The sequence below is a fragment of the Poecilia reticulata genome, linkage group LG11 (assembly GCF_000633615.1).
Source record: "Poecilia reticulata strain Guanapo linkage group LG11, Guppy_female_1.0+MT, whole genome shotgun sequence".
NCBI classification, from domain to species: Eukaryota; Metazoa; Chordata; class Actinopteri; order Cyprinodontiformes; family Poeciliidae; genus Poecilia; species Poecilia reticulata.
Genome location: NC_024341.1, coordinates 27,385,085 through 27,402,952, shown reverse-complemented (window position 1 = coordinate 27,402,952; position 17,868 = coordinate 27,385,085). Strand labels below are relative to the sequence as shown.

The following is a 17,868-nucleotide window of genomic DNA, read 5'->3' as shown; positions in this document are numbered from 1 at the left end:
ATCTTTCAGGCAGCAGAGGCTGATTGACTGCCAGAACGCCGGTGTTGATCAGGCCCTTCCTGGTCATGAAGTGGAGAACCCGGTCCAGCTCCTGAACGCAGCACACGCGCACCAAACCACGAACGATGATGTGCTGAGCACACTTCTCAGCCGTTAGCACTTCCTTCAGAAAAAAACAGGGAAAAATACATTTGATCATTTCCTGCTTCTAATTCAGATTTTTGGTAATGGAGGCTGGAGAACGACTGATAAAAATTAATTTGAATGTAAACAGTTTAGTTTTTCTGGAAGGAGAACATGTGGTCGTATTGTGTGCTTTCCAGGCACAGAGTGCCATTTTATAACACAATCAAGTAACTATGTTACCTTCTGATGTCATAAAAATCTGAATTTTAATTAACCCTTTAACAACATTTTTACCAGTGCTGCTCTGAGCAGCGGCTCCTATAAGGAGCAGATCCACCAGCCGTTTGCTAACTGCTGCTGGCTAGTTTGAAGGAGCTGAGTGGGGGAGGAGCTGCGCCATGAAGGCAGAGCTAGGTCCACCCAGGTGTATTGCATAGCTGAATGGTTGCCATAGAGACTAAAGGATTTCTCAAACATGCATGAAGGAATCAATGCAACATTGCAGGAATGTTTTTGATGAGGCAATAACATTATAACATGATGGGAATATCAAAAAAGTTGATTTTATGTGATACTGCCCCTTTAGGTGCACAGCCTCACTCTGCCACCTGGTGCTCACCTTGCAGTTCTTGTGCCAGGAGGCCAGGATGAGGTTCCTCAAGGCCAGGTACATGGTGGGATCCCGGGAAAACTCTGGAAACTCGTACAGCTCGTCCAGCTCCATCATGTCGGGCCGCACACACAGAGCCTTGCCGCACTCGTTGGGCTGGTAGAAGGGCTGGAAGTACGGACAGAGGCCTGGAACTGACGGAGAGGAGAGGTGATGATGCTTCGCTCCGATCCAGAACGTCGGCCCATCTCCTGAACTTACTCTGCGGCTGCACGGCTCTGCACGGCTCTGCCCGCAGCTCGGCCACGGAGACGTTGCAGGGAGAGCCGGACGGACTCATCCCCACGCAGTCAGGATAATACGCCGAGAGGAACGCGCCGGCCGGGCTTTCCTTCAGCAGCGGAGGCAGGATCAGCATGGAGTGCCACCAGCTCTCGCTCACCTCTGCAACCCTCTGGAGACAAAAACCACCCGGGAACACTCATTTGTCAGGAAGCGATGCTTTGTTAGCTACAAAGCTTTGTGATTTGTTATTTTGGTTTTAAATCATTTCTGCATCTTACCAAGTCCTCTGGTTGGGAACACTGATCAGGTCCTTCAATCTGCGAGCAGAAACAATGTTTCCATGGTGACCAAACGGCGAAAACTGGGTGGACTCTGATTTTTGTGGCTCCTCTATACCTTGACGTTGTTGACCTTCATCCCGCAGCGGTAGGCTGCTGCCAGGGAGGCGGTGAGCTGGATCTCCTTGGTCAGCTGGCGCCACTTCCTGCAGTCTGGTTTGGTGCACTGAACCTGAAGGGAATGCACCAACGTTACTGATGAGATAAAAAAAAAACCTGTTGTGAAGGAGGAAATGTTCAGCTGCTCACCCAGAACGGCAGCTGCTGGTCGGCCATGAAGGCCTTAAGGCTTGGCTCACTTTTCCCGTTACTAGTCCACACCTTCCTCCAGGAAGCAAACGTCTCGTAGCCGTCCTTGTGACTGCACAGAAAGACTTATACCAGGGTTGTCCAAACTGTGGCTCTTGGGCCATTTGTGGCCCTTGAAATGTTTTGTTTGGCCCCTCAACAGAAGTCATTAATGGTAAAAATTTGGCCAACATTTTTTGTCCAAATTTAAATTCAAAAATAGAAAATTTGGATTTTTAAAAAATGTTTTGGATGTTTAATGACACATTGAAAAAACACAAAAATGTTACCAAGTACTTATAGTTTKTAGTGCTGCCCTGAATTTGCTGYATCATAATATCCTTCCAGTGAGTGCTGCAGGTAGATTTACCTTCTATAGTAGTGATCAAAGCACTCGTTGCAAAAATGTTCACCACATGACAGGTGGTACCAGCGAGAAGTGTATCCATTTTTTGCACACCTAAAAGGAAAGAAAAGCCTCTGTTAGAGACAATCTGAGTGACTGACCTCTCACCTTATTTCAGCTCCACTACCTGTCTGATGCACTCGCAAAGCAAACTGGGTAGATGGCCGAGCATCCCGCCTTCTCACACTTCCTGTACTTCTTCTCAGCCTGCTCATCTTCCTCCTCTGTTTCCGTGGCTTTCCTTTTACTCTGGCATCCAGAGGAGAGAATAAAAGATCAGTAAATGTAAATGGCATTTAAAGCTGCAGTACGTCATCTTTACAAAAAGATGCTTTTTTGTTAAACCTGTCACCATGGTGTGACAGTGTAATATCAATAATCTCCTCCACCTCCTCCCTGAGCTGCTATTGCCATTTGAAGAAATGCACAAAACCAAGAGGAAGGTCTCAGCGCTGTCAATCAATCTCATGAACTAGATGCTAAATGTTCCAATGGCGGAGAAACAACTTATTATTATAGAAAAAACTGTTCTATCCGCCCTCATGGGTAGAAATGCTAACTAGCTTTAGCATTCACGATGAGCTTTGTTGATGGGGAGAAGCTGCATCATAGCAGAGAGGCTTGAATGGATGGATGGACTACTTTTGTTTTATTTTGTTTTTCTTTTTAACAAATGGGCCTAACTTGAGTTTTTGTCAGCTGCGGTTGAAGTAAATTGGTAAATTTGGAAAAATATTTAAGAACGTTTAACAAATATGTAATTATGAAAACAAATATTTCTTCTTTCAATATGAGTATCTAAACATGTAGTTTTCGAAATGAAATGGAAGTTAGTTTAGCATCGAAGCAGACACGTTTACGGCATGAACACAGCCCTCCCGCTGCAGCTCACCTGTCCAGGTGGAGGGTTGTTGCTGCGCTTCACCCGGGTCGTGCTCTGCCTCCCGGAGGAGCGCAGGGTCTGTCCGTCCCCCGAGGACTCACCGGAGCTCCGTTTCCTGGCTCTGCGAGCACCGGAGCCGTTCCCCGAGTAATCTGCAGACAACAACATCGAAATGTGTCGGAGAGGAACAATGGAGCAGAGCAGCAGACAGGCCTTTACTGCGACAGATTAGCGTGTTTTAATTAAAGATGCGGCTATAAACAGTTTAAAACCGATCACAAGCTGACTGGGGTCATTAACAGCGAGCAGGCGCTGAGTTTTGGACATTTTAAGCTCTTTAAATGAACCAAACAGCAGCTTTTCACTTTAGCATGTTAGCAGTTAGCAGCTGTAACACCAACCTGCGTCCGACAACATGGCGTCCCGCTGAACTCCTGTTAAATCGGGGCTCAACCTGCCTGTTTGTTTATAAAAAGGTTCAATAAATAAGTTAAATTATCTTTTGTTGTTGTGAAGTAAGAAAAGCGCAGCTGACATCAGAAAACAACTTCCTGTTAAGCCCAGGAAATGGGCGGTTTGATTCGGCTTGCTTTTGGTGTTACATTTAAAGTACCTCGTAAATCCGATATTACATTTGAAAACAACCTGTACAATCCATTCACAATTTATTTCTAGAACATTTTAATAACTTCTAATATTCAAGATATTTGTATATAAGAGAATATGATTCTGTAGGCCTATGTAAAATTAAACTAAAGCGATATAAAACTTCAGGTGAGCAAACAATGACTTATTAGTACAATTTCTTAGATTCCGAAGCTTTACAGAATACCGATATCCAGATAGCGGATGAAATTCTAGCTCCCCAGTTTTGATTTCGTCTTTCTTATGTTCTATTATGATGATTTTACCAAAGTTTAATCCAAGAATTTCGACCTTTTAAGCTAAATTGAACGCACCATCCCTCGTGCAGCTTTCCGTCGCTTTTAAACAAAGTAACCATAGCAACCAGCGGTGTGCGTTGCCTACTTCTTGGACTCTGATTAGTGCCGAAATGTTTTTACTATTTTTACCTAATATTTACTGTCAGAAACAACCAAATATTACGTTCCGGTTTTGTTTCAATTAGAAAATAGTTTCCTAGCCGTCATAAACGGCGTTTTAAAGGTGAATGAAACGAGTTTTTCAGCAAAGTTTCGGGTAACCGACTGTTTTGTAGCAATAAGCGGAAGCTGCTCCTCTGTCCCGGGATGGATTTGAGACAAACTGTGAGCCGGGAGTTTACGGGAATTCCCAGGATAAGTCTGAGTGCGTCGTCTAAGATTACAAACGTCCAGGAGGTAAAGTGTCTTCATTTTGTATTATCACAAAGAAAGACTCGTATCATGGTATAGAGAGAGTTAAAAAAAAAAAAAAAGAGGAAGAAACTGTATGGAAGATAAATAATATCTAAAACCCTGAAGAAATTATTTTAAAAATAATCCAGTACAAGGACCATAGCAGTAATTGTGGTGTTTGAGAACACATTTTTTAAATATAAAATGTGAAAATTTCCAATTGTTTTAATATGAAATTAATTAGTATTTTGATGTAACAAGAAAATAAAGCTTATCCTCTAAAAGATTGATTATTATTATTTAGTTTTTTTTAATCAACCACATAATTCCTATTAGTTAAAACACTTTGGTAGTTTTAAACCAATGGGATGTTTCAGATCAAATTTTCCCTGCTGATTTTTCTACAGGCTACTCCTAAAAGTCTGGACCTCGTGAGGATTCTTAATCTTCTTGAGGATCCTCTGACGGTCAGTTAAATTTTTCACTTTTCTTTCAGCGAAGTTGCGTTTCTGCATCTAATCATGTGTTTTGTCCTGCAGACGAACCTGACGGAGAGGCACCTGTTTGTCCTGAAGAAGCTCCTGAAGAGGAACACGTCCGGCTTCGTATCCTCCGTCCTGGATTATCATGCTTTCCCTCTTGTGTCGTGATGGAAAGTCAACATTTTATTTTTCTTTCCTGCACGTTAAATCTTCTTAAAGTATGTTCAGCATTTAAGGGAGCTTGCAGATATAGCAAGGATAATCAACATCTGTGCTGAGAAAGTGATCGAGCGTCCCAAATATGCACCGTTTCTGTGCGAAATTCTTAAAATCAGCAGGTAGGAAACTCAGAAATGTGAATTTTTATCAGTTTCTGCATCAGCAGCGTCTCTGTTTTCTGCTCAGGATTCCCTTCCTGAAGAGCAAATCGTCCGATGACCTGATCTACGCTCAGGACGCCATAAACTTCCTCTCCTGCTTGGGTACGTACGCCGCTGTTTCAACAGATTTACACATTTATCTGGTTTTTAACCCATTTTCTAGTTATGTGAGCGGTAAACCGGCCGCTTCTCCACGTTTGAAGTTAATCAAAAAGCTAGAAAAGAGCAATAATGCTGTAGATCCACACTGCTACGCATTACTGTGTTAAAATATACTGTAGTAGCAATTTTTTAGTTTTACTAACTCAAATGTTAAAGTTGTGGCCTGAGTCCTGACTCTGAATCTCTGGAGGGAGCTAAAGATTAGGGTGATGGTGAGGAGGCTTTCCGGCCAGAAAGAGTACCAGTGGAAAAATAAAAAATAAACCTAAATTACTGAAAATTAAATCTAAATACATAAAAATGTATTCAAATATAATTTATGTATTTATAAATGAAAAAATATTTTATTTATGAATAACTAAATGTTTTAATTAAAGCAATCAGAAAGTAAAATAAATGAAATAAAAATTAAAAGCTCTAAAAATATTTGTCAAGTTAGATTAAAAAAAATAAAAATGTTATTAAAAAAGATTACAAATGAATTAAAACTATAAATATGAAAAATGATAGTTTTTATATTATGGATTGACACATAAATAGATGCACTGAAAAACTCAAAATATTATCAGGTTTTTTGGTGTAGTAGTACAAATACTTTGGTATTCTTAAAATGTGACCAAACTAACCTAAAGGTAATTATTTACCAATATATGGGAGCATATTTTAAGTAAATAACTCCATAATACTTATAAAAACACAACTACCAGTTCTATTGGCAGGTTATTTCACTGAAAAGTTATTTTTCTTGTTTTCAGTGAACTTTTTTATTTTACTTTTTTGTTATAAGTAAAATAATCYGCCAATGGAATTAGAACTTTTTCACCAATATTAAGAGATTTTTTACTTAAAATAAGCTTGTGTATGTTGCTGAAAAGCTACGTATAATTTAGTTTTGTTTTATTTTGAGTGTAATAAGATATTTACTCTAAAAACAGACTGAAACACTTGGTCAGTTGTTGAGTTTTTGCAGTGTAAGTGTCTCTCCGGTCGGTGCGGTGATGATGAGGAGCAGCAGCGGCTCATGCGTCTGTCTGCAGGTCGTCTGATGAAGATCCCGAACCCTGACATTCAGGAGCGCGTCGTGGAAATGGTCCAGTTGTTTTTCAGCTTGGAGGCGTCCAAGGATCAGCCTGAAGGTAAATCCAGCGACTTGATGCAGCTGTTAGCTGAGGCAGGAGGGAGCTTCAAAATGAACCTGGAGGCTCTGACAGTTTAACAGATTAACTTTGCCCTCAGGTTGTGTTCACATTTTACTCCAAGCATTCCTCGGGCAGCATTTCTCTCCAGCTAACGTTTCAATAATCGATTAATCCCTATTATTCTGATTAATTGTCTCAGCCCTAATGTTTATCATTTTCCCCTGTTGCTCTGCTCAGATATCCAGACCATCTCTCCTTTCTACCGGCTGCAGCTGGTGGAGCACAGCGACCTTCCCAAGTTGCTGGTTGAGTCCATTGCCGCGCTGCAGAACCAGTCGTTCATCAAGCTGCAGCTGCTGGAAACCCTGCAGTTCCTCTGCAGCTTCTCTGGTGACGAACACTGCCCTCTGCAGGCAGGGAGGAAGAAACAGACGCAAATCTCTCCGAGTCTAATCCGCTCAGAAACGAGTTTTAATTCAGAAACCAACGTTTTCATCCAAACGGTTTAGAGATTCAGTTTAAATTATGTGACTCACCATGATAAATTATTCCGGACGATAAATTGTCCCAGAAGTTATTGCGATAAACGATAACGTTGTTTTGAGACCATTTTAAAGTAGTACCAGGGTAATGTCATAATAATGCAAGAACTCGTTCTCAGATATGAATAAACTTTAAATTCTAATGAACATTTAACACTGGAACTGGAAGATAATTTTTAAAAAACAGTTAAATATTGAGCTTGTTTTACTTTATCATGCGATTAATTGATATATTGATTATTGCAACAGGCCTACTGACGAGAGGAAAAGAGTGTAAACAATTTATTTAAACTATTCTGTGAGGTCCAATAATGTATCAAATTTCTTCACTTTAAATTTAGACAAAAATCCGTTCGTGCATAAAATTCTGTAACTTAAATTAACCTTAATTTACGGTTAATTTAACCTCATTAGACATTCCAGACTAATGAGGTCAGCCTGGATTTTTCTTAAATAAAACATACATCAAAGATTTATTCAAAATATTTTACAAACAAATGAAGCTGACTAAATTAGTTTTTTGAGCATTTTGAATCGATTCAGGACTAGAAACTGTGATTCTCCATGGCCATTCATCCCTTCATCAGTTTTTCTGACCGTTTTGCAGACCTGATCTGCAGGTCGATGCTGGACGCAGGAGCAGCGGGGACCGTGTGTCTGCACATGAACGGAGCCGACCCGCCGGGCCGGTTCCTGTCCTGCTGCTCGGAGATCCTCTGGGTCCTGCTGGAGAGCAGCGGCCGGGACGACGCCGTGGCTCAGCTCTGCAGCCTCGACTGCGTGGTGTAGGCGTCGCATGCTCTCACACCGTGAAACAGCGTCTCTACGGCAGGCCACTTTAGCATTAAATCGCACTTCAGCGCACTTACATGAAGTCGTCCCATATTTTGTCAAAATCTACTAGTCAAAACATAGAAGCAGATATTTTTGAATTACCATTCCAGATAGACTGAACAGATTTTATGCTAAACGGCCTGCCGTAGCGTGACTTGGTCCATGCCTTCCAGGTCTCTGAAGGAAGCGTTTTCGTCCGTCCTGGCGCTCACATCCCAGGGCTTTGACATGCAGCTCAGGAACTACCTGCTGGTGTTCACAACTCTCATCGCAGAAAATCCAAACTGTCCGCTCATCGTGAGTACGACCGGTTTAAATAAATCACTTCTGTAGACCAGCGTCCTGCTGAAAACCGCTTTCTGACCTGCAGGAGAGCTTATTTGCCAAACAGCTGCTGGGCTACATCACACTTCCAGAATGTGAGACATTTTCTCCTCCCAGTTAGTTTTGTCTTAGAAAGTAATTAAATGTGATTTTTGAGAAGAATAAAAGTGTCTTTTTATTTCAAGTGGAGATCTCTTCAGCGCAGAAACTCACCCAGAGCAAAGAAGACCTGAAGATGAAGAAGCTGTTGCTGAATCTGCTGATTTTGTTGTCCAGAAACGTTGCTGCTACGCAGGTCAGTCACACTACGGCAGGCTGTTTTAGCATAGACAGTCAGAATGTAGTTGTGTGTAGACAAAACTAATATTTAATGTTTTTACAGATGGTCAGAGGAAACAGAGTTTATGTTAAAATGGCTTGCCATACTCCCTCTAACATGTTGACTCTGGGAAATTGAGTCTGAATTTTCTGTTTTCCATCAGCTCTTCAGAGAGGAGCTGGTCATGGTGAGCCTGCTGCGTTTCGTGGATCCGCCTGAGAAGCAGCCGTCTTCCCCTCAGAGCGCCATCCTCAGCCAGCAGGAGGAACTGCAGCTKCAGGCGCTGGAGACGCTGGCCAGCATCGCGCCGGTCATGCTGCAAGACTACATGGGCTGCCAGGGAAACACGCACCTGCTGCTGCTGCTGGAGTGGTGCTGCGGTACGCTGCGCGTTACGGCAGGAGCCCAGGGCCACGATGGAGCCACGGGACGCATGAAACCTTCCAACATCAGTTTTTACCCGGTTATGTTTAGGACGACTATTAACACTGCAGAAACACAAAATATTATCTTTTTTATCTAGCTCTTAGTGCACTTGAATTAAAATAAAACCAATTTGCAAATAACTTTTCAGCAAGAAATATGAGGTTTTTTTAAAGTCAATATTGCTAATGATGAAAAACTACTCGGTCCATTGATAGTGTTATATTTCATTTATATCATGAAAAATGTCTTGGAACTTCAACTTTTTATTAATATTAAGGAATTTTTTACTTAAAACGAGCTCCACAGTTAGCTGAAAAGCTACTTTTAAGTTATTTTGTCTCATTTCAAATGTGCTAAGATGTTTGAAACTAAACAAAACCACTTGGTAGCATTTTGTATTTTTGCATTAGCAAAATATTTTTTCAGTCATGGATTGGGCACTAAAACTGTTCCTTATAAATCTGGCCCTGGAAATGGTAGCAGGTCATTTTTACCGTCTGCAGATTTCAGATTGAATGTTTTTTGTTCTGCTCTTAGCTTCAGATGCCAGAGACAGGCGAAAGCTGCAGATGCAGCGCTGCATCAGAGTCCTGCGCGCCGTCACGTCTCTGGGGGAGCAGTCCGTCAAGCAGGACCTCAGCGACCAGGGAGCCATCCACCAGCTTCTGGGTAACGCCCCCTTCAACCGCAGCAAAATGGCCGCCGTGAACGGCTAGAGCAGTGAGGCGTGTCTCCCTCCCAGGGATTATAATCCAGCTGGAAGACGTTTGTGACGAGGGCGATGCGGTAACCATAGAGATGATGTCGAACATCCAGCTGATCCTGTCAGCGCTGTGTGAGACCGACCTGCACAGAAAGGCAAAAAGCTCTTCCCTCAAAAGATTACACTCATAACGCAAATACAAGCAAAACACGAAGAAAAGCTAATATGTGCTATGCTAAACATCAACCGGAAAGAAAAGGAGCATAAAACTAAAGATGGGAATTTAATCTAAAAAAAAACAAGATAGACAGATGCGCATTACAAGGTGTGAAGGTTTTTAAAGCCGAGTTAAAACCCTTTAATTTGGTGCCTTACTGTTCTACCTACTACTGCTTTTTTTGTTGCTATTTTATCTGTTTTTAAACTGTTTTACTTCAGTTTTTTGTCTTTTTGTCCAGCACTTTGCTTAAGAGCTTCATAAATAAAGTTATTGTAATTATCAAGGTGTAGCGTAAACCCATGGAATAGATTACATTTGTTTAAAAGAAACTTAACATCCAACATACATAAAAAATAAGCAGTTCAATTATGTACATTTCAATGTAAAGTCCAATTTTGTGTACTGTGCATATATAATTTTAAGAGGRAATATTCCCTTTGGACAACTAAACAAACAGAAGCAATGAAAGGTAAAATCAGGTGTAAAAATAAAATCTGAAAAATGGCCAACTCCATTAATGTAGGTCCAACACGAGCAGCTGCTGCCTGATGACTTTAGCTTGTATGGTAGAGAGTTAATAAGTTCAAACGTGGATGTTTTGCTGTCTTCCAGGAGCTGTTTGGGTCAGAGGGGGTGGAAATGGTCGTACGTTTCCTGAAGAAAGGTTCGGAGAACTTCTACAGCGGTTTGGGACACAACAAGCTGCTGATCTCCACCGTCGACTGCGTGTGGTCAGTCCAACCAAACCGCRTCAAAACAGGAAACCATTACAGTTCTGGAGGTTCGCCCACACTGGGCATGAAGGGGTTAACTAAGAGCATGTTTCCCAAGAAAAAAATGGGCTTTTTAAAATTTAAAAATAAGGAAATTCTTCTGTTTATTTAAAAACTACATACATACAGTCTGAAAAACAGACATTCGGCTGCAGAGGTTSCTGTAGTTTTGGAGGATGTTCTCCAGGTAACATGTAAAAATTGTTTTATTATGAGTGAAATAATCTGCAAGAGGAACTAGAACTTTTTCATCAATAAGAAGTTCTGAACTTTTTTGTCAATTTTCAGGAATTGTTGACTGAGAACAATCTCTTACATCTTGCTCAAAACTTACGTGTTTGTTGGTTTTATCTTATTTCAAGTGTACTAAGATATTTGCGATAAAAACTGGGACCAAAAATACTTGGTAAGATTTTGTGTTTTTGCAGTGTGTCACTCCCACAGCATGACACTGCCACTACCAGGTTTGTTATGTAWTTAGGTTAATTAAATTCAACATTCTTGTTCTGAAAAGCAGCTGAATGTGTTTAGATGTACTGCTGCCAGTGAAAAGCTCATTCTGGAGCCTGTTGTCAGAAAAKCTGAGCCGAGTGAACCGATGGCAGAGTTTCCGTTCGTCCCTCCAGGTCCTGCATCGTCGGCTGCTGCATCACAGAAAACCAGTTTCTATGGAAGGACGGCGCCGGCCTGCTGCTGGATTTGCTCCGCTTCAGCCCCAGGTGCATGCACAGCGTCATCCTCTCCATCCTGCTGGACCTGTTCAACAACCCCAACACCCGGCCGCTGATCCTGGACTGGAGGGACGCCGACGGCCGCTCGGCCCCCAGCGTCCTGCTGCAGCTCTGGAGGGACGAGGAGGAGGAGCTGGGCGTCCTGCGGGACGAAAACGGAGGAATTGCAGGTCAGACTGAGACKAATCCACTGGGAGAACCGGATTCGTCTCAAAGATTATCTGTCAGGTTGGATGTTTTGTTTTTGCCCCAAAGATCCGGAGAAGCCACTTCTGACCCGTTTCCAGGACAAGATCAGCAACCTGTCGTTTTCGGCCAACGCGCCGTCTGCAGCCGTGCTGGAAACAATGGAGAACCTGCGAGGGAAGATTTACCTGCTGCTCGCCAGGCTGGGTGAGAGAGAAACAGGAGCCAAACAGAGAAAGTAGAGCAACACTCCGCCTGGAGGGGACGGCATAAAGCTGACATGTTATAAACATAAAGGAGCCTTTAGAAATGTTTCATGTTGACACGAAGCGACATTCAGTAAATAATGGCACTTTAATGCAAAGTTCCACTAAAATTAAAAGTTCAACTTTTAGTGCAACTTTGCATTAAAAGTGTCATTATTTACTGAGTGACTCTTCATGACAACATCAAACTTTTATAAAGACTCCTTTATGTTTATGACACTGTTGTGTCAGCCCCTTCAGACAAACTGTTACCAAACTGAATTCTGGGAGAAAAATTCAACTTGGTATTTGGTAAAAATTCATCCGTCTGTCCAGAAAAACAATCTGCCTATCGCAACAAAAGCAACAAGAACCAATGAKCTTTCTTCATTTTCCCACAAGATCTACTCCAAAAAACWGTTTCCTGCTCATTTTTGTATTGAGAAGCAAATATTACATTTTTGTTTGTAGCTTTTKAAATGCAGAACAATTYCATTTTCTACAGTGGAGCGTTASTTTTTGTCTGTTCCTACTTTCTGTTAATGTTTGCTCCRTGTTTGGGCTCCAGGTTTCCAGGAGCTTCCTGGGCTGTCGGTGGGAGATCATGTGACTCTGGGCATCGTCATGAGATACCTGGACTTCAAGGTGACAACAGCTTTCAAATTAAAGGSTCTCACACTGTTTCTGTGTCTACTTTCTACTGCAGATATCTGACTACACTTGAAATAACACAAAACTAACCTGCAAGTAACTTTTCAGCACATATAGGAGCTTATTTTGAGTAAAAAAAAATCCTTAAAATTGATAAAAACTGGCAGGTTATTTCACTTTTGACAAGACGTTTTTCCCTTTTTATAAGTGAAATAATCTGCCAGYTTATGAAGTCATCTTTGAGCTTTTAGTCACGTTAAAAAGCCTGTCCTAAACTCACATATGGATGAATTTACAGAAAATGTAACAAATAAAAGTTTTTTTCTGCTTAAAGCCATGGATCATGAAACTGTTTCTGTGAAACCCGAAATCAGGAAAATGTTCGGAGCGTCTCCAGTTGAGTCGTTTCCTCTGTGAGAAAGTTTTGAGCTTCTCCTCGCAGGTCTGCGAGGTTTGGAACGAGATCAGGAGCGAACTGAGTCTGGACGACGTGACGCCGGTCACCTCTGACGAAAACGCGCTGCACTCCATTTCTAAGGCGTTGACGGGAAAGGCGCTGAGCGTGAAGGAGGAGCAGATCCGCATCCTGGAGGAGGAGAAGCAGCGGGAGATCGAGGAGGAAATCCGCATCTACGCAGAGGTGCTGAGAGTTCATGTCAAATCCGCCAGAAACGGCCTTCACCACGCTTCTTTCATTTACAGTCTGTCTTATTTTCAGACATTTTCACCGTCCTGTACACTAATCAAAAAATGCTGGAAAAAAACACAAGATAATACAATACAGAAATGATAAASAATATTTAAATCCCTGTCACAGAAAGTTCAGCTTATTAAACCTTCACTGTGTTATAAAGCATCGTCAAAATGGAGGCAGCTGCAGCGTTTATCTAAAACTTATAAAGGAATTTCAGCCGAGTCTGTAGAGAAACTCATAAAAGGAAACAATCAAACTTTTTATGTTTAGCAAAATATTTTCTTCACCTGTTTAAATTAAAGAGTTACAAACTGTTTAAACTCTTCACAACAACTATTCCACACCTGAATCCTTCCAACTGAGGTACAATTGTTTCTAACATCTTTCTGACTTTTTGTGTTTTAAATAAGTCTGTCATAGTCTGTTTAAATYTTKAACTACACCTTTAAAGGAGTTTATTATGGGTTTACTGCGTAGTCGATGCTGTTCTGAGCTCCATTAAGTCATAAACGTTTAAAGTGTGCAAAGTGAGAAATATTTCATTATTTGGATGAAAATAACCAGTTATAATCTGGAAATCCTTCTTCTGGASCGTGTAGAGAGGTTTATGTGAATATTACTGTTCTGTCTTTATTTTCATGAACTCAGAGGAGTTTCTGTTTTTTTTTWATTTCAGATGAAAACCCACCAGACACAGGAGGAAATCGCTGCCAAATCCTGGGAGAAATACGTCGCCAGAACTTCAAACTACGACATCCTGAAGGTTTTTTCCAATTAACAGCTGAAATTACTGTCAGGCTCAACGATAGTTAACCGTTTCCTTCGTCTCGTGGTTTAACTGCAGGAGGAAAAAGCTCAGAGGAAAAAACACCTGAAATCCAAACTGAAGCCTAAAGAAGCTCCTGGTGATCGACGTCCGAAGGTCTCACAYCAACACTCTGCTTTCCTCTGGTTTCTGTCAAACTAAACACTCAACAAGACGGCGTTAGACAAATCTACACTCCATCCATCCATTTTCTTTACACCCGTATCCCTAGTGGGGTCAGGAGGTGCTGGTTCCTCTCCAGCTAATGTTCTRAATGAGAGGCGGGGTCACCCTGGACAGGTCACCTGGACAGGTCGCCAGTCTGTCGAAGCGCAACACAGAGACACACAACCATGCACACACACTCACACCTAGRGRCAATYTGGAGAGGCCAATTAACCTGACAGTCATGTTTTTGGACTGTGGGAGGAAACCGGAGTACCTGGAGAAAACCCACCATGCACAGGGAGAACATGGAGACTCCATGCAGAAAGACCGGGGCCGGGAATCGAACCCAGAACCTTCTTGCTGCAACGCAACAGCTATACCACTGTGCCACTGGGCAGCCCAAATCTACACTCCATGACCTAAAAATGTACTTTCCTGGAACTTTCCTGGAACTTTCCTGGAACTTTCCTTGAACCTTCTGGCTGTTTTCCTGGAAATGTTCTGCAGAGTTCTGGGTAAGTTCCAGGAAATTAAGTTTTTCAGTCTGGGAATGTTGCTGGGATTTCAAGGAAGGCAACTTTTATAGTCTGGAGATGTTGCTTGAAATTTCCAAGAAAGCAACTTTTACTGTCGGGGAAAGTTCATGGTGAGTTTCAGGAGAGCAGCATCTCATCCGTCGCCTGCCAATACAACCGGATTCCCCAAAATGCCCCAATATTACAAGTGACTCATCTCCAGTACGTTCCTGAAGTAGTACCACAAAGTTTTATAAAAGTTTGTGGGATGTCACTGGAAAGTATCTGCGTATTCCAGGAATGCTGCAGAAAGTAACCCTGACTTTAACTAAAGCAATAGAGCCGTGTTAAGACTGGATCTCCATGGAAACCAGAAGGATTTGTGCGTTGACTAATGAACATTTCATCCCCATGACGTCACGGTTTTGAGACATGATGTCTGTCGGATCAAAAGGACATTTCTGCAAAATCTAAAAACCTTTTTATTTGGTCACTTTTACACGTGGGTCTGTGTGAATTAGGTCTGATTTCTCATCACCRGTAATGCTGCTTGTGTTTCAGAATTTCATCACCCACATCATGGCAGTGAAGCCCACCGGGGAACCGGGTCCTTCAGGGGTCGACGTGTYGCTCGCCAGAACCGTAATCTGAGCCAAACGGACTGAAGAMGAGCCCAGAACTGACGGTACCAAGACTCCTGGATCAACGTCAGACTTTTATTCTCCAGCAGCTCTGAATGCTCCTTCAGTTCTCTGAGGATCAAAACCGAGAGAAAAACATTTTCTGCAATAAACCGCTTGCATTTTCTGTGTGTGGCTGCTTCTGTAAGACAATGAGCAGAAAATACAGACGTGATGTCACTCAGTCTGCACAGCCACTTCCTTATAGTCTGGTCGAACACATGCAGGATACTTCTGTGATAAACACGAGTTTCAARCCTAATTTATGCTAACGAGGGTTGAATCAATCTTTTCTGTCAATGATKTCTGTCTGGAAGTTTGCAAAAACATTTATAATCAAATCAGGTGGAGGATGAAAAATCATCTGGATTACATTTTTACAGTTAATTAAATCAATGAAGAATTTGAATTGTGCATTTAAAAATACTGATTTAAAAACCCTTTCCCTGAACATTTTGTAACTCCACTAGTCTTGATCTTGTCGGGAACTGAAGCTCTTTCTGGGATTGTTTGATTTTCTGGTGTTTTTATGTTTGCWTGTATTTAATGCTTTCTGCTTCGTGAATCCAGGGCAGAAATGTGCAGCAAACGGAGCAAACTGCTGATTGAATTTACCTCCWGAGTTTCTGTCATTGTTGAGGATGTTATGCTGATTCCTGAAGGTTTATTCAACTAACCATCTTCTTATTGGCCAGCAGTGGTAACTGCACACACGGCTGCAGGAAAAGACTCAACCAAGTGTGTTTTCATCTTGTTCTGAATCTTTTTTACATTGAAGTATTGTCTTCAGATCTGTTGTCAATAATAACCTACAGTAAGAACTGTGTTACGATTTTTTAACATCTTTATGTAATGAAAGCAGAGGAACCCCAGAATAATCCAAAACAAAAATAAAATCTGAACTTGTCCAGCAGCAGCTTCTCATTAAAGAAAAACCTAAAGGAGTTTTTTGCTCTAAACTGGGAGACTTTTCCAGTGTTTCATGCTCAGTGTTTTCAGGTTACATAAGTCACTGCAGTGCATTAACACAAATGTTCCTTCAAGCGTGCAGCAAGCTGCACAGAGCCACTTTTCTCTCGCTGCTCCCATCATTACCGTCTGGACGGCCGAATCATCCGTGACGTTTTACGAAGCTTCAGACAAAAGATCCGGGACATGCAGGAGCCTGGTCAGCTCATCCGGCCGTGAAGCGGATCGCTGCTGGACCGACTCGCTCCTGAAAACTGTGAGAAACATTTTGTTTTACCTGAAGAAGGACTGATGCTGTAGAATGACTGAGGGACAAACAGCAACTAAAAACATGTTTTAGATACTTGATGGTTATGATTAGGCCTGTCATGGTAACACGTTTTTCTGAAAGATAAATTATCCTACAAGCTATTGCGATAAATGATAATGTTGTTTTGTTACCATTTTCCATGGCATAATAATGCAAGAATACAATCTCAAAGTTTAACAAACTTTAATTTGTAATTAAACTGGAAAACATTTTAAATAAACAAACAAAACAACGGAAACAAAAATTAAAAAGAGTTATAAAGTCTCTGCAAACAAAACTGTCCTTAAAAAAGGTTCAGTTGAGACTAAAACACCAGACAGAAGAATTATCACCAGTTATTGGTAGAAAAATAAAAATTATTTATCTTGTTTTAATTTATCATGGAATTTATTGATTTATTGCGACAGGCCTAGTTATGATGCTGATTATTATGTTAATAAATGTTTCCTTTGTCCAAGGATGGGATTGTCCAGGGGGGTTGTTTTATTTTAATCTTTATTAAATTACTAACATAATGTTTGTTTTGTCCATTAAATATTTAATGGCTGAAGCAAAATTACAACAATTAATTCAATAATGTTTATTTTTCTGGTTTTAAAGTACAGAGTAATTTAAGAAATCATCCAAAACCAAAATCTGGTGCTGAGTTGCTGTGATTCTCTCAGACCTGCTTAAAAAGCAAAGATTTCTCCTGATCTGACTGATTGTCAGACTGACTGATGCTCAGTTCTCGTTTTTTAATCTCGTCAGCGGCTCCAGCGGCAGGCGTGATGTTCAGATTGGGAAGGCTGACTCCAGGATACTTCCGACTCCTCCAGGTGAGAGTTCGGTACAGATGAGGCGATTGAAGCATTATGTCACTGTTTCTTTAAATAGTCTCTGAACAGGTGCACATAGTCGAAAGTCTTTAATTCACTCAGCCAAAAGCTTAACTAACCAACTGAAAAACAAACCAACTCACCAACCAAGTAACCAATCAAATCAGCCAAATGACCGAGCGTCCTCCTCAAACCAAACCTGCTCTAGAGCAAGCTAACCGACTGATCCGCCATCTGATTGGCCAGCCACTTAACCAACCCTATGAGCCAACTAAATAACAAACCAAACATATGACCAACTTGATTAACCAAACTACTGACATAAACCTGACCACTGTATCAACTAACAACAATCAACTCAAGTTATCCCCAAGCAAAGCTGACAACCTAAACGAACATCCAACCAAACCAAATCAATCCTAAGCCAAGTTAACCAACTTAACAACCAGGTTAACCAATGTAACAACCAGGTTAACCAATGTAACAACCAGGTTAACCAACTTAACAACCAAGTTAACC

The 17,868-nt window shown here is 41.4% G+C and overlaps 2 protein-coding genes across 2 annotated transcripts in view; one reads left to right on the top strand and one right to left on the bottom strand.

The window, feature by feature from the left end:
- kdm1b (lysine demethylase 1B) overlaps positions 1-3,119 on the bottom strand; it is a 17,218-nt gene extending 14,099 nt beyond the window's left edge. Inside the window, exons 1-9 of the mRNA XM_017307543.1 lie at positions 2,946-3,119; positions 2,181-2,302; positions 2,018-2,107; positions 1,609-1,720; positions 1,418-1,531; positions 1,300-1,338; positions 998-1,190; positions 746-930; positions 1-163 (exon numbers count right to left, since the gene is read on the bottom strand). The exon at positions 1-163 is cut by the window's left edge and continues 1 nt beyond it. Coding sequence (XP_017163032.1) covers positions 1-163; positions 746-930; positions 998-1,190; positions 1,300-1,338; positions 1,418-1,531; positions 1,609-1,720; positions 2,018-2,107; positions 2,181-2,302; positions 2,946-3,104 — 1,177 coding nt within the window. The 5' untranslated portion in view covers positions 3,105-3,119. The remainder of the gene's footprint in view (positions 164-745; positions 931-997; positions 1,191-1,299; positions 1,339-1,417; positions 1,532-1,608; positions 1,721-2,017; positions 2,108-2,180; positions 2,303-2,945) is intronic.
- Positions 3,120-3,363: 244 nt separating this feature from the next.
- Positions 3,364-17,868, top strand: part of cfap69 (cilia and flagella associated protein 69) — a 16,780-nt gene continuing 2,275 nt past the window's right edge. The window contains exons 1-23 of the mRNA XM_008422907.2: positions 3,364-4,276; positions 4,681-4,740; positions 4,813-4,878; positions 4,984-5,093; positions 5,161-5,237; positions 6,335-6,433; positions 6,674-6,826; positions 7,586-7,763; positions 7,986-8,109; positions 8,183-8,231; positions 8,322-8,431; positions 8,619-8,835; positions 9,419-9,550; positions 9,624-9,739; positions 10,417-10,535; positions 11,204-11,478; positions 11,564-11,701; positions 12,308-12,384; positions 12,833-13,030; positions 13,761-13,847; positions 13,929-14,006; positions 15,134-16,477; positions 17,282-17,349. Of these exons, the coding sequence (XP_008421129.1) occupies positions 4,187-4,276; positions 4,681-4,740; positions 4,813-4,878; positions 4,984-5,093; positions 5,161-5,237; positions 6,335-6,433; positions 6,674-6,826; positions 7,586-7,763; positions 7,986-8,109; positions 8,183-8,231; positions 8,322-8,431; positions 8,619-8,835; positions 9,419-9,550; positions 9,624-9,739; positions 10,417-10,535; positions 11,204-11,478; positions 11,564-11,701; positions 12,308-12,384; positions 12,833-13,030; positions 13,761-13,847; positions 13,929-14,006; positions 15,134-15,223 (2,643 nt within the window). The 5' untranslated portion in view covers positions 3,364-4,186 and the 3' untranslated portion in view covers positions 15,224-16,477; positions 17,282-17,349. The remainder of the gene's footprint in view (positions 4,277-4,680; positions 4,741-4,812; positions 4,879-4,983; positions 5,094-5,160; positions 5,238-6,334; positions 6,434-6,673; positions 6,827-7,585; positions 7,764-7,985; positions 8,110-8,182; positions 8,232-8,321; positions 8,432-8,618; positions 8,836-9,418; positions 9,551-9,623; positions 9,740-10,416; positions 10,536-11,203; positions 11,479-11,563; positions 11,702-12,307; positions 12,385-12,832; positions 13,031-13,760; positions 13,848-13,928; positions 14,007-15,133; positions 16,478-17,281; positions 17,350-17,868) is intronic.